Source organism: Phocoena sinus, chromosome 5, assembly GCF_008692025.1.
Source record: "Phocoena sinus isolate mPhoSin1 chromosome 5, mPhoSin1.pri, whole genome shotgun sequence".
Taxonomy (NCBI): domain Eukaryota; kingdom Metazoa; phylum Chordata; class Mammalia; order Artiodactyla; family Phocoenidae; genus Phocoena; species Phocoena sinus.
In genome coordinates this window covers 62,528,340-62,544,121 of record NC_045767.1, presented here as the reverse complement: position 1 = coordinate 62,544,121, position 15,782 = coordinate 62,528,340, and the positions used below count along the sequence as shown (strand labels likewise).

Below are 15,782 nucleotides of genomic sequence, written 5' to 3'. Positions count from 1 at the left end.
GTAAATGGCTGAAGTGTTCTTCTATTTTTAATTTATTTCAACCTTAGATGTTTTCTTAAAGTGATTTGCTATCATCAACATCAGGCGTCTGCAGCCCAATTTATTTTGTACTGTTATCTGTGGGCTCCATGGTATACACATAATGTGAATCAGTTGCTTGGAGTCCTGGGTAAGTAGTTTACTTTTATGTAGCTAACAATAAAAAAAAGGGGGGATTCTGTGTACCATACCTTTCCTTTACACTTAAAAAGCAACCCCAGCTATTAAATACACACACTCTATTACAAATGCTATTAAGTTTGGCTGCAGAACATGTATCACTGAACCATGAGTGAGGATTCACACCCACAGATGCCTTTTATTGTCTGATTAGTGCTTCTTCGCTTGTCTCAATAACACATCATCAAAGAGATTCACCTCAAACAACATTACTTGGAAACTGCTAGTAAAATGTTGACAGAAACGGTCTTCAAACCGACTGTGACACTTTTCCTAGGGCAAAAGAAAGAGCAACGGGGCTGAACTCCACCACATCAGACCACTGCTGGGGTTCAGTGAACACTTTATTTTCCCACTTGAATTTGAGCTCTTCTGCAAGGTCACTCCTGCCGATCTTGCGGAGATGGTGAGTCAGAAGACGAAGTTTGTCCGTGGAATTTGGGAGTGATCTTTTCCAAAAGCAAAGAAGTTCGTGGTCTGTTCTGTGAGATCATCAGGGTTCTTCAGTTTGATGAGCTGAATGGTGCTGTGGCGAAGGGGGAGGGATGAGAAGAGACACAGGACGTTTTCTTCTGAGAGCTCGTCTGCAGCCAGTAGAGCAAGTTGTCCCACAGGGCTTCTGCCAGGCACATGTGGGACACTCAGTGTTAGGACCCTTTCATGGAGGGTGTGCTCATCTAACCCTCCAACTGTTCACAGGAAACTTAATCTCTGGTTTGGCCTCTGAGAAGCAGAAAGATTTGGGACCAGCCAGATGGACAGTTAAGAGTCTTTGAATCCTGCCCTTTCTGGGGTCTTCTTCTGAGGGGAACCACCTATTGCAAAGGGTTAGAAATGCTTCTCAAATTTTAACTTCCCTGAGATCCAGTAGGGCTCATTAAAATGGTGTTTAGGCCCCCACCCCAGATAGTCTAATTAAGTAAAACTAGGATAGGGGCAAATCTTGCATTTTTAACAGTTCCCAGATGATGCTGACGCTGAGGTCCTCAACCACACTTTGAGTAGCACTATATTAGAAGACATTTTAGATTCAAAAATTACTTCCCTTAATTTGTACTAACCTGATGCATAAATTATAGCAGCAGCTAGGCAATCCTCATGCCCCAACCCCCCCCAATTACACACACACACACAAACTCACCAAAATTCAATATCCAAAGAGAAATTCTGTAGAAGGTCCATTTCACCAACATTCCCCCTGGCTTCTGGACTATTTAGAACTACACACATCTCTGAATATATCCTGTAAGTTCAGCATACCCCTTCCCTTACCCTGTGACTCCTGGCTACCACCTAAACTCAAGGTTCCAATTTTCCGTGTTTGGTTGTTATTTATTTATTGTGTAGCTCAAATCCATCGCTCTCAGCAAACCCCTCAAGCCCTTCTCTCTCCTTGCACACATCAGCCCTAACTTGCATCACAGTCATTTTCTCCCCACTCATGCAAAACTCTGCTCCAGTTTCCCTGGTTTGGTGTCAGAAAAGAATTCTATGTCTGCCACCTTTTACTCTGTTCTTTCCATCTACCTACTCACATAAATTGCACCTGCTTTTACACTATAAATCATGCCACTTTTCTGTGAAAGCTACTCAGGAAATGGAGCCAACACATCCTTCCCCTCCATTGCCACTTTCAAACCAAAATTCTGCTTCCCCCTTGCAATATATTCATTTTATTGTCCATGCTACATGGGTAGGCTTTCCTCTCTCCATCCACATCAACTGTCTCCTGCCGTTGGCAGGCAGCAGCAACAGCAACCCTGTTGATAGTCAGTCATACCTCTGACCACATGATTTCTTAATCTTGTCAACATCACTGACCTGTGTGGTGTCGCCATATTAAAAACTGACTTACATGGGCAATCCTTATGTTTCATCATTAGCTAGAACTATTCCACTTCCATGGCTTCAGCTGCTCAATATTACTGCTCATCACTACCCCCTAAACTTCCACAGCTTCTGTTCCTTTGTTCCTGCTTAATATGTTTCTTGCCCCATCACTAATACAGCAAGTCCTTTGACACCCGCAGTCATTCCATCATCTCTGCCTCTGTACCCATACTGCCCTAATGATCAGCTGTGTAGGTCAATAATGGTCTTGCATCCACCTTAAAATCTCTTGTCCTCTTTAGCTTTCAATGTTCTCAATTTGTCAATCTCCAATTCTGTCTTACTCACATTGCAGTCAACTACAGGGATGCCCAGGGTTATGAAATGATACTGAATGTGATCAACAAGCTCTAAGCTTTGTACACAATTTAAGCCTTTAGCAGCTTACAAATCCATTAAAACTTTGTTTCTTGAATTCAATTAAAAATTTTCCAGAGCAATGACGTAATACTTTCCTACCATCCTTAAGCCCCAATCTCACTCTTATTCTGTTTCACTCGGCCAGTGTCAGTCTCTCCTAACTTTCCCCAAAGCCATTTGACCAGAGTTCTCATAACCTCGTTTTCATTTCAAAATCACTTTCTTACAGAATCTCACTCCTCCATGTTTGCTGGGTGCCATCCCCACAGTGTTTTTCATCTAATAATTTCCCTTCACACCTGTTCCTTAACCTCCTCATCAGGTTCTTTCCATTCTTCCCACAGGCACTCCAAGCCTCCCCTTTCCTTGCTTCTGCTGCTGTTTAAGCTCTCAGGCTATCTCTCCCCTCTCTCCCCATCATTTTACCATAAAATCTTTTCATGCCTATTGTAAATCTGATTGCCTTAAGTCCATCACTATCAACTCACTCCTTAAGCCCTTGCTTTAGAGGTTATATAGCCTCTTTTTTAAAACTTTATTTTATTGAAGTATAGTTGATTTACAATGTTGTGTTCATTTCTACTGTACTGCAAAGTGATTAAGATATATATATATATATTCTTTTCATATTCTTTTCCATTATGGTTCATCACAAGATATTGATATCCTCTTTTAAAACTCTATTAAAGCCTTATTTTCCAATCTTTCTAGAGCCCTCCTAAATACTACTTACAGCAACTGATTCTCAGTCTACATCTTCTCCGACTTCCACAGAGCATTTTACTCCTTCCCGTGGGTTCCATTGGCCTGCCCCTGCTCTTCCTCTTCCCTCTCTTTTCCCTTTGCTGACTGTCTTCCTCCTGACTGTGCTGAATTACTGCTTCCTATCTCAGGCCCTTCTATTTCTGTCCCCTCCCCTCAGTGAATTCACCAACTGCCTTAATAAAGGGTTCTGCATAATTGCCATAAAGATGCTCACCAAACTTGGGAGAAGAATGGATGAACACAGTGAGAACTTCAATAGAGACAGAAAATATAATAAAATACTAAACATAAGTTATAATTGAACTTAAAAATACACTTAAGGGATTCAACAGCAGGCTGGATAAGGTAGAAGAACAAATCACTGACCTGGAACACAAAACAATAGAAAACCAAGACTGAGCAGAAAAATTAAAAAAAAAAAAAAAAAAAAAGAAAGAAAAGGAATTTTAAAAAGTAAATATGGGCTTCCTGGTGGCGCAGTGGTTGAGAGTCCGCCTGCCGATGCAGGGGGACGCGGGTTCGTGCCCCGGTCCGGGAGGATCCCATATGCCGCGGAGCGGCTGGGGCCCGTGAGCCATGGCCGCTGAGCCTGCGCGTCCGGAGCCTGTGCTCCATAACGGGAGAGGCCACAGCAGTGAGAGGCCCGCGTAACGCAAAAAAACAAAAAAAAAAAAAAAAAAAAAAAAAGTAAATATACCTTTAGGAAAACATTAAATGGAATAACTTTCACATTATCAGGGTCCCAGAAAGAGAAGGAAGAGAGAAAGAACCAGAAGAATTCTTTAAAGAAACAGTGGCTGAAAACGTCCCTATTCTGAGTAAGAAAAGAGACATCAAGGTCCAAGAAGCTCAGAGATTTACAAATAAGATGAACCCAAAGAGACATACACCAAAACACATTACAATTAAAATGGTAAAAGTTAAGGATAAAGAGAGAATCCTAAAAGTAGCAAGAGAAAAACAACTGTTACATGCAAAATAACCCCCCATAAGTCTATCAGCAGACTTCTCAGCAGAAATTTTGCAGGCCTGAAGGGAAAGGCATGATATATTCAAAGTGCTGAAAAAAATTTTTTTTTCCAACCCAATAATTCTCTATCCAGCAAGCTTAGCATTCAAAATGGAAGGAAACATCAATAGTTTCCAGATAAGCAAAAGCTAAAGTCCATCACCAGTAAACCAGCCCTGCAACAAATATTAAAGGGACTTCCTTAAGCTGAAAAGAAATGGCACTAATTAATAGTAAGAAAACATACAAAAGTAAAAATCTCATTGGAAAAGGTAATATATAATAGGGGTAGTGGATCAATAACTTGTAAAGCAAGTATGAAGGGTAAAGACAAAGGTAGAAAATTAAAATTACAATAATTAGTTAAGGAGTACATAAAATAAAAAGATGTAAAATGTGTCATCAAAATAGAAAATGGGGGTGGGAAGTAAAAGATAAAGATTTGGAATGTGTTCAGATTTAAGTAGGTACAAACTTAAAACAGGGTACTATTTACATTGAATGTTCTATGTGAGCCTCACAATAACCACAGGAAAAAAAAATAGTGAATACACAAAGAAAATGAGAAAGAAATCTAAACAAAACACTAAAGAAAACTACCAAAACACAAGGGAAGAGAAAAAGATAAGAACAAAAAAAACCCTATAAAAATAGCCAGAAAACAATTAACAAAATGGCAATAAGTACATACCTATAGTTACTTTAAATACAAATAGACCTAATGTTCCAATCAAAAGATATAGAGTGGCAGAATGGATTAAAAAAAAAAAGACCCATCTATACACTGCCTATGAAAGACTCATTTCAGAAGAAAGGACACACAGACGGAAAATGAAGGAGCAGGAAAAAGATATTCCATGCAAATTGAAATGAAAAGAAAGTGGAGTAGCTATAGCCATATCAGACAAAATAGACTTTAAAAACAAAGACTGTAATAAAAGACAAAGAAGGGCACTACATAATGATAACAGGATCAATCCAGTAAGAAGATATAACATTTATAAATATATATGTACCCTACAGAGAAGCACCAAAATATATAAAACAAATAATAATGGACTTATAGTGAGAAATTTAAGCAATACAACAATACTAGGGGATTTTAACACCTCACTTACAACAATGGATAAATCATCCAGATAGAAAATCAATAACTTAAATGATACATTAGACCAGATGAACTTACTAGATATACACAGAACATTCTATCCAAGAGCAGCGGCATACACATTCTTTTCAAGTGCACATGGAACAATCTCCAGGATAGGTCATATGCTAGGCCACAAAACAAGTCTTGATAAATTCAAGAAGACTGAAATATTATCAAAGCATCTTCTCTGGACCACAATGGCATAAAACTGGAAATCAACTACAAGAAAGAAACTGGAAACCCACAAAAATGTAAAGATTAAAACACCATGCTACCAAACAAACAATGGATTATTAGGAAATCAAAGAAGAAATAAGACATACTAAAATCTATGGAGAAGCCACAAGCAAAGTGATTCTAAGAGGGAAATTCTTAGAAGTGCAGGCCTACTTCCAGAACAAGAAAAATCCCAAATAAACAATTTAACTTTATACCTAAAGGAACTAGTAAAAGAAGAATAAACAAGTAAAAGGAAGGAAATTAGTAGAAGGAAGGAAATAATAAACATCAATGCAGAAAAAAATGAAATAGAGACAAAAAATAGAAACAATCAATGAAGCTAAGAGCTGTTTTTTTGAAAGATAAACAAAATCAACACATCTTTAACTAGAATAACCAAGAAAAAAAGAGAGAGCACTCAAATAAGTGAATTCAGTAATGAAGATAAGTTACAACTGATACCACAGTAATAAAACAGATCACAAGAGACTATTCTAAACAAATATATGACCAAAAAATGGGCAATCTGGAAGAAATGGATAAATTCCTAGAAACATACATCTCTCAGGGCTGAATTATGAAGAAATAATCTCAATAGACAAATTACAAGCAAGGAGATTGAAGCAGTAATCAAAAAGTTCCCAACGAACAAAAGTCCAGGACCAGATGGCTGCACAGATGAATTCTACCAAATATTCAAGAAGATTTAATACCTATCCTTCTCAAGCTCTATCAAAAAATTGAAGAGTTGGGAACACTCCCAAACTTGTTTTACAAAGCAGCATTACTCTGATATCAAAACCAGTCAAGGACACCACACTCACACACACCACACACACACACACACACAAAATCCAGACCAAATCCCTTGATGAATGTAGATGCAAAAATCCTCAACAAAATATTATCAAACTGAATCTAACAATTTATTAAAATAATCATATACCACAACCCAAGTGGGATTTATTCCAGGAATGCAAGGATGATTCAATGAATCGATAGCCACAAATTAATTAATGTGAAGAATCACATTAACAAATGAAGGATAGAAATCATTTGATCATTTCAATAGATGTGGAAAAAGAATTTGACAAAATTCAGCATCCATTTATGATTAAAAAAACTCTTAACAAAGTAGGTATAGAGGTAACATACCTCAACATAATAAAAGCCATATATGACAAACCCACAGCTAACATCATACTCACTGGTGAAAAGTTGAAAGCTTTTCCTTGAAGAACAGGAATAATACAAGAATGCTCATGATCACTACTGTTATTCAACATATTATTGTAGTCCTAACCATAGCAATTAGGCAAGAAAAAGAAATAAAAGACATCCAACCAAAAAAGGAAGAACTGAAACTATCATATTTGCAGATGATATGATGCTGTATATAGAAAACCCAAAAGATTCCACCAAAAAACTGTGAGAACTAATAAATGAATTCAGAAAAGTTGCAGGATACTAAATCAATATACAGAAATGTGTGGCATTTCTGTACACTAATAACAAACTATCAGAAAGAGAAATTAGAAAAAAAAATCCTGTTTACAATTGCATCAAAAGAATAAAATATCTAGGGATAAATTTAACCAAGGTGAAAGACATGTATATTGAAAACTATTAAACACTGATGAAAGAAATTGAAGACACAAACAAAGGGAAAGATATTCCATGTCCATGGATTGGAACAATTAATATTATTAAAATGTCCATACAATTCAAAGCAATATACAGATTCGGTGCAATCTCTATCAAAATTCCAATGGCACATTTTACAGAACTGGAACACATAATACCAAAAACTGTATGGAACCTCAAAAGATTTCAAATAGCCAAAACATTCTTGAAAAAAAAGAGCAAAGCTGGAGGTGTCATGCTCCCTGAGTTCAAACTATACTACAAAGCTAATCAAAAGAGTATAGTATGGCCATAAAAACAGACACACAGATAAATGAAACAGAATTGAGAGCCTAGAAATAAACCCACATAAATATGGACAATTAATTATGACAAAGGAGCAAAGAACAGGTGAAAGGATAGTGTATTCAATAAACAGTGTTGATAAAACTGGACAGCCACATGCAAAAAAAAAAAAAAAGAAAGAAAGAAACTAGACCACTGTCTTACATCATACGCAAAACTGAACTAAAAATCGATTAAAGACTTGAATGTAAGACCTGAAACCATAATAATCCTAGAGAAAAACATAGGCAGTAACCTCCCTGACATCATTCTTATTTATGTTTTTGTGGCTCTGACCCAAAGACAAAGGAAACAAAAGAAAAAATAAACAAATGGGGACTATATAAACTAAAAAACTTCTGCAACGTGAAGGAAAGCATCATCAAAATGAAAAGGCAACCTACTGAACTGGAGAAGATATTTGCAAATCATATATCTAATGAGATGTTAATATCTAGCATACATTTAAAAAATTCATACAACTCAATAACAAACAAACAAATGATTTTAAAAATGGGTGGAGAGGGCTTCCCTGGTGGCGCAGTGGTTGAGAGTCCACCTGCCGATGCAGGGGACACTGGTTCGTGCCCCGGTCCGGGAGGATCCCACATGCCGTGGAGCAGCTGGGCCCGTGAGCCATGGCCGCTGAGCCTGCGTGTCCGGAGCCTGTGCTTCGGAGCAGGAGAGGCCACAACAGTGAGAGGCCTAAGTACCGCCAAAAAAAAAAAAAAAATGGGTGGAGAATCTGAACAGACAGTTTTACAAAGACAGAGATGGCTAACAGGCACATGAAAAGATGTTCAACATTTTTAGGGAAATGCAAATCAAAATGACAATGAGATATTACCTCACACCCATCAGAATGGCTATTATTGAAAAGAGAAGAAATAACAAATGTTAGAGAGGATACAGAGAAAAGAGAACCCTAATTGTTGTGGGACTGTAAATTGGTGCAGCCATTATGGAAAACATTATGGAGGTTCCTCAGAAAATTAAGAATAGAACTACCATATTTCCACTTCTGATATTTATCCAAAGAACACAAAAACACTAAATTGAAAAGATAGTTGCACCCCTATGTTATTGCAGCATAGAAACAGCATAAGTGTCTATTGATGGATGAATGGATAAAGAAGGTGTGGTATATATATACACAATGAAGTATTACTCAGCCATAAAAAGAATGAAATCCTGCCATTTGTGACAACATGGATGGACCTTGAAGGTATTACGCTAAGTGAAATAATTCAGGCAGAGAAAGACAAATACCACATGATTTCATTCATATGTCTAATCTCAAAAAACAAAACAAAGGAACAAATAAAATAACCCAAAACAAACTCATAGATACAGATATCAGAATTGTGGTTTCCATAGAAGAAGGGGGTTGGAGGGTTAGTGAAATGGGTGAACAGGGTAAACTGTATGGTGATGGATGGTAACAAGACTTGTAGTGGTGATCACTGTGTAGTGTGTACACATGTTGAATTATAATGCTGTACACCTGAAATTTATATAATTTTTTAAAAACTTACATTAAGAAGTTTTAATGGGAGGAGGTTTAAGAATCAACATAAGAACAATGTAAATTTAAGTATATTGATACTGTAGCTCTGTAAATAAGTGAATAGAATTTCTTTAGATATGAAACTATGTACTTAATCCTCTCAAAAAATTGAGAAATGCCAATTTAAATAGTGCAGCAGATTCTATCATTCCCATCAACAGGCATATGACCTGAACTGAGTCTAGGACAAGAGATGCACATTGGATTTTTTCTTTTCTTTGTGTAAACAATTTACCCCCTCAGTCATTCTTTCTTCGCAGATATCTCATAGCACCTTGATGCACTGAGAGTGATTCTAGTGTTTATGTATTTTGTTCACATACGTGAAAATTCAAGCCACATTCTTTATCTGGTGCCCAACCACAGAAGCAGTGGATTGTGGATGCACAGGAAATCTTGGGCTCTTTTACACTTCCAGGCACTGTGCTGGTCTCCCATATAGCCTCATTATTCAGGGATTTTCAGTGCCCCCTTCCTATTCCTTCCCTTCCCTTTTCTTTTTTTTTCCCCATGGTTTTTTTCTGTGCACTATTTTTGCCTTGCATACCACCTTTTAAATTTCACTGGTACTCAGGGTCAGCTCCAAGCCAAACAGGGAAGCCTCTGTTTGTCCTGGAGTGTCCCCTCCCACAGATTCTGTATCTACATGTGTTTCCTTGGATGCCTTCATTAGCAGGACTGGCTTTAATTTTTCCCTACTTCCCTTCTTCCAATCAAAAAGTGCTATTCTGTTGCATCTTCTCAGATCTACTATTTGCTAAAGGAATTTTTATTATTCCCCCTCAGGTAACCTGATTTTATGTTAATATTGTATATTTTATTTTGCTTAATGCAGTTTCTAAAATTTCACTGTCAACATGTACTGCTCAGGAAGATTGTGTGGCAAATTTAAACCTGGCTCTCAAGTTCTCAGTAATATACATTATACCTTGTAAAAGGGTATAGTGGGGCTTATGTGGCAGTTTTCTTTCACTATAAGTCTTTCAAGGGCATCAGTTATAAAAGAATAAATAACTCGGATATGTACAGATATGTCTTATCTATGCTGCAAAGCACAACAGAGATCTCATTGACTTAGAAGTGTTTTAAAAGATTGGAACCAAAGACAGCCACTCACACCTGGAAGGGCTATGTGTCTTGAAGTTTACAGGTCACTGTTTTTTAAGACTCCTTCAATTACTGACTATTCTTTCCATCCTTCTTAAGTACAACCCTGTTATTGAATTCTTAAAACTAAGCCAACCATTTTTTAGTTCAGATCATACATGTACCAGCTTGATCTTTTGTGTGCAACCCAATAAATTGGACTTGGGCACAACCTTTATTTTACCCAACATTGTTTTCCATGGCACATCTTAAAGTTTCCTTTTGTTGTATCTTTACACCACTCCAAGAACCAGCCATGATCAGTCTTGGCTGTACTTGTTAGACTGCCATCTCTTTGAGGGCCAATAAGGTATCTTGTTCCTATATTAATTCTTCACCATGCTTTACATGGTATTGACATATACACATAGGATAGTAAAAAACTGTTATATGATACCTTCTCTTGACTTGAATGATCTCCTCCTTCAAATCCTACCATATTTACAAAGCCATTGGTCAAATTCCACCTCTTTTATCAACTACACTAGTCCCTGGTTTCTTATTTGTGAATTTACGCACTGCCACTCAATTTATCTCTTAACTCAATGTTGTCTTGTGTTGTCATCAACGCCATTCATATATTCTTATTCGCATATGTTTGTTTTCCCTCCCCAATTAGAATTTCAGTAATTTTTATATCCTTTTATTTTCAATCAAATAAATAATTTTATTAACATAATAATTTTTTTCCTCATCGTAAAGTTTTGATCTCAAATAACTGTCAGTTCTGCTACTCAAATGAGTTTATAGCTGGACAATTTATGGAACCCTGAAGATACCTGTTCCCTGTCCAGGTTAGTGTCCATTGCAGATAGTTCTCACTTTCCTTCTCCAGCCCCTCAAGGGCCTTTGCAAATATCTCTTTCATTTTATGCCCAGAATCCCCTGAAATGTATCAGAGTATAACATCAACTTGTACAGAATACCAAGATCTCATCTCCTATTCTAGTTTCCTTGTCAAAAAAGCTGAGTTAGGCTATCCAAACAAACTGGCCAGACAGATTATATCAGATAGTGTGTCACACAAAATATAAATTTTCAACAAAATACATCTTTCCTTCTTTGGTCTCACACAGAAACTAAAGTCCCCAAATACAGACAATACCATCCTCCACCCCTTCTTCTGATTCATCAATCTTAGCCAAGTCAGCCCCATTCACACTCCAGTAGGAGTCTGGTCCCCTGTTCAGCTTCTTTAGCAGTTGCTGCATGAAATCATCTTCCAATAATAATGCAGCTCCTTTGGCACCTCCAGAGCTAGGAGAACTCCATCTGTGAGTCTCATGAGCCACCACACACAGACCCAACATTCCAGGGAGCTATCTGGTCGCACAAGAAAGAGCAAAGTACCTCAAATTTAGAAGTAACCCAAAGCCAGGAACAAATTGATTATAAGATACCTACAAGAAGCTTGCAGTTTCTCTTACCACTGCAAGAGGCTTAGGCACTAATTCTCATATGTAAGGGCATTTTCCAAATAAAAGTTACTTCCCCAAACAAAAATTTTGACACTTACAACTCATATTGAGGTCATTAACCACAGACACATAGCAGAACCTTAGTGTAAGTGAGGACAGTGTGTAAACAGAGAGAAAAAAGACTCTCTTGCTTCAGCTTCTTTAGGTTGTCAGCCAGTCTCCATTGCTTGACCAGAATCCATTATCTATAAATGGCTGACCCTCTTTCAAGACAATTGCTTTTCTTTATCCACTGGACTAGGTCAGCCAACATCTATCTCTGCTATCTTGCAGTTTCCTTCGCCTTCTCCCACCTTTTCACACCTTTCGGTCAATCTGCCCTCAATTCCATCATCTGGATTCTGAGATGACTCAGAGTGCTTTTCTCTAAGGCTTCCACCTGGGTTTTTATTTGGATGAATATATGGTCCATCCTCTACAACTTGCTCCTATTCTGCCTATATGCTCTCCTGTGCACTCTGGTGCAAGACACAATAGTCTCCTGCCTCTTGCTGATGACTGGAAACAGGAACTGCTCAAAATATTCCTTAGACCCCAGCACTTTCACTTTCCTGGTTCCGCCAGTTTCCACGATTGTCCAAGAGCCGCATTTCCCCTGCTACTTTAGAATCAAAGTGTGGACCTGAGCACAGAGCGGTGGGCAAGCAGTTGACCTAGAGGTCAACCAGAGCTCTGAGTGTCATGGCCCCTTTCATCACAACGCTGTGCCTCTACTGAAACAAAGCTCCTTTCCAAGGTTGCCACATCAGCAAACATTCATGTCCCTGTAAATACTCTGCTTGACCAGAAAGGCAGTGTATCCAGTCAGCCAGTCCCCAAAGGCAAGCCAGCTCTGGCCTTCTCACCCCCAACAAGAGTGACTATGTGACCCCAGCCAATCAGATATTTTCTATTTGTCTCATCTTTGTTCTTTTTCTTTATCTTATGAAAGTTTCTTGACTTCCGCCCCATTTTGTAGTTCTCTGAAAGGAGACTGTCCACTTCATGAAGTCTTAAATAAGTTTATTTGTATGATGTAAATTGTCTTCTTTAATCATTTTAGCACCTCTTACAGTCATGCCACTGGTAGAACCTATTGTATCATTTTCTGTGTTTTCTTTTATATCAGCACTTCTATTTACCACAGGGTTACCACACCATACCCTCAATCAATTCCTGATAACTTCGAGGACTCTCTGTGGACAATTATGAAGATTATTATCACCACAAATTTAAAGTCTGTAGTTTCAGCTGGGCACCAGGGCTGCTCAGCAATATTTTTATGTATCCCTGGAGATTCCTTCCACCATTCCCTACAGAAGACATTGCAACTCTTTACTACTCTTTGCAAGATCTCTACCTCACCCTTGGCTACCACTCCCACCAAGGAGTTTGTCTTCTACTCACTGAGAAAATAAGGCAGTATTCTCAAAGCTTAGTATTCATAAAAATGAATCTTGAGAAAAAGGCAAAAAAGTAAGCCACACTTTGATAGAATTGGTCTCAGACAAGGCCACATTTATAACACAGGTGTTTCTGATAGCGAAGTATGGTGGCTCCACTTAGAAAAGCACAATCAAGTAGGAATTACAATTATCAACTTGCATTCCAAAGGTACCCCAGCAAATGCATGGAAGAATGAAAGAAATATATTTATCCAAGAAGTATTGAAGATTTTTCAATATCATGTCAGGACCAAGTGAAATTCTGATTTCACTTTAGTCCTAATGCTATAGAGATACAGTAATAAAAATAATTCTGATTTATAAATTGCCCCATAGGTGTCATACAGATGACCTAGTTCTGGTGCATTCCTCCTCACGCAGGAACTCCAACTCTGGCAAAGTCCTCTCCAGGTATTTCTGGCCTATGGGCTTTACTCTCTTGGTATCCATATGTTCCACCAGATACACCACAATGCTCAGCCAGGAAATGCAGCCATCCACGCTCTTTTTGTGGGCACAGGAGTTTCCTTCCTGTGTCTATCATGGAGTCTATCATGTGCACTACCACGTAGTACACCATGTTGGTTTTCTACCCATACCACACTTTTGCTCCCAAGGTAGCACATAAGCACAGTTGTTCCACATCAGTGGTCACCACAAGTGTGTTCTACTGCAGTCCCAGCACCGTTCTGCTGGATCCTTCCAGTAGTGATACCATTCTGACCTACTCTTTATGGAGCCCATGATCTCTCCTACTTTTCTCCCAAGCAAAGCAATTCTCCATTAGTGGCCACCCTAAGCCCTCTTGGTATGTAAGTTGTATGGTAAAGTGTGATAGAATGAAGGAAGTTTTTTTGTTTGGTTTTTCTTTTTTTTAGTAAATTTATTTATTTAATTTTGGCTGCATTGGGTCTTCGTTGCTGCGTGCGGGCTTTTCTCTGTTTACCTTGAGCAGGGGCTACTTTAGTTGTGGTGTTGGGGCTTCACATTGTGGTGGCTTCTCTTGTTGTGGAGCACAGGCTCTAGGTACGTGGTCTTCAGTAGTTGTGGAACGCAGGCTCAGTAGTTGTGGCTCACAGGCTCTAGAGTGCAGGCTCAGTAGTTGTGGCACACGGGCTTAGTTGCTCCATGGCTGTGGAATCTTCCTGGACCAGGCTCAAACCCATGTCCCCCGCGTTGGCAGGCAGATTCTTAACCACTGCACCACCAGGGCAGTTGTTTCCCATTCTGCGCTATCATAATATGTGTGATATCATTGTTTCCCAATGGATAGTAGGAAACAATGATATTCTTGACACCTAGAGCAATATCCTATCTCTTTTTTACTTTTACTGAAGTATAGTTGATTTACAATTATGGTGTTAATTTTAGGTGTGCAGCACAGGTTATTCAGTTTTATATATATATAAATATATATATATATATATATATAGAGAGAGAGAGAGAGAGAGAGAGAGAGAGAAAGAGTTCCCTGTGCTATACAATAGGTCCTGTTGTTAATATATTTTATATATAGTAATGTAAATATGTTAATCCCAACCTCCTAATTTATCCCTCCCCCCACCTTTCCCTGTGGTAACTATAAGTTTGTCTTTTATGTTTGTGGTCTATTTCTGCTTTATAAAATAAGTTCTTTTGTATTTTTTTTAATCCCACATATAGCGATATCATATGATATTTGTCTTTCTCTGTCTGCTTACTTCACTTAGTATGATAATCTCTAGGGCCATTCATGTTGCTGCAAATGACATTATTTCATTCTTTTTTATGGCTAAGTAATATTCCATTTGGGCATATATTTGTAGAAAATTATAATTAAAAAGATACATGCACCCCAATGTTCATTGCAGCACTATTTACGATAGCCAAGACATGCAAGCAACCTAAATGTCCATCGACAGATCAATGGCAATATCCTATTTTAAATTGTAACTTGGGTGGTCACTAATTTCAGGGGCACCATACAAGAATATACTATTTCTATTTGATGGATATAGAAATAACAAGTGGTAGCGCTTTCTTCTTTAATTTCTACCTGCCTACTGGCTCTTAGAGTCTCTACTGAAGAACCAGTTTTTGTGTAAGGTAACATGCTAAGAACTTTCTGATACCTGAAGCACCACCTAACATGGGTGCTTCCCAACCTTACAGCTAAATGTCATTGTAACACATCCAACAACAAAAAATGTGATGCTGGCATTAGCATTTTTATCATCTGCCCTAAGGCACTTATCCATGAAGAGATTTTCACAGGTGATTACTCTAATATCGTGTGGCAACAACTCTTCCATCCAGCCTTAACCCCCATACTCCTCCCACCTCCACGCACTTATTGTAGATTTTTCTGATAAATAGGTCATTTATTTTGTAGTTAGAAGATATAGAAGTGAGAGTGGTATGAATAATAAACAAGGGAATGTGCATAATTAGTATATTTCCATGTATCTTTACCACAGATTTTACCAGACTTTACAATACCATAGCCAACCAAGTACCAGTTTTCACTGCTTACTCTGCTCTGTATTTATTTCATATAGAGACCTCTTCAACTAAGTAATAGTTGACATTTGCTTGAGTTCATTTATTG

At 38.1% G+C, this 15,782-nt stretch overlaps 1 protein-coding gene across 1 annotated transcript in view; it reads right to left on the bottom strand.

Moving 5' to 3' along the window:
• Positions 1–469: 469 nt before the first annotated feature.
• The window catches only part of DTHD1 (death domain containing 1), a 70,854-nt gene continuing 55,541 nt past the window's right edge, over positions 470–15,782 (bottom strand). The window contains 4 exon segments of the mRNA XM_032631975.1: positions 470–696; positions 699–809; positions 812–838; positions 11,399–11,612. Coding sequence (XP_032487866.1) covers positions 470–696; positions 699–809; positions 812–838; positions 11,399–11,612 — 579 coding nt within the window.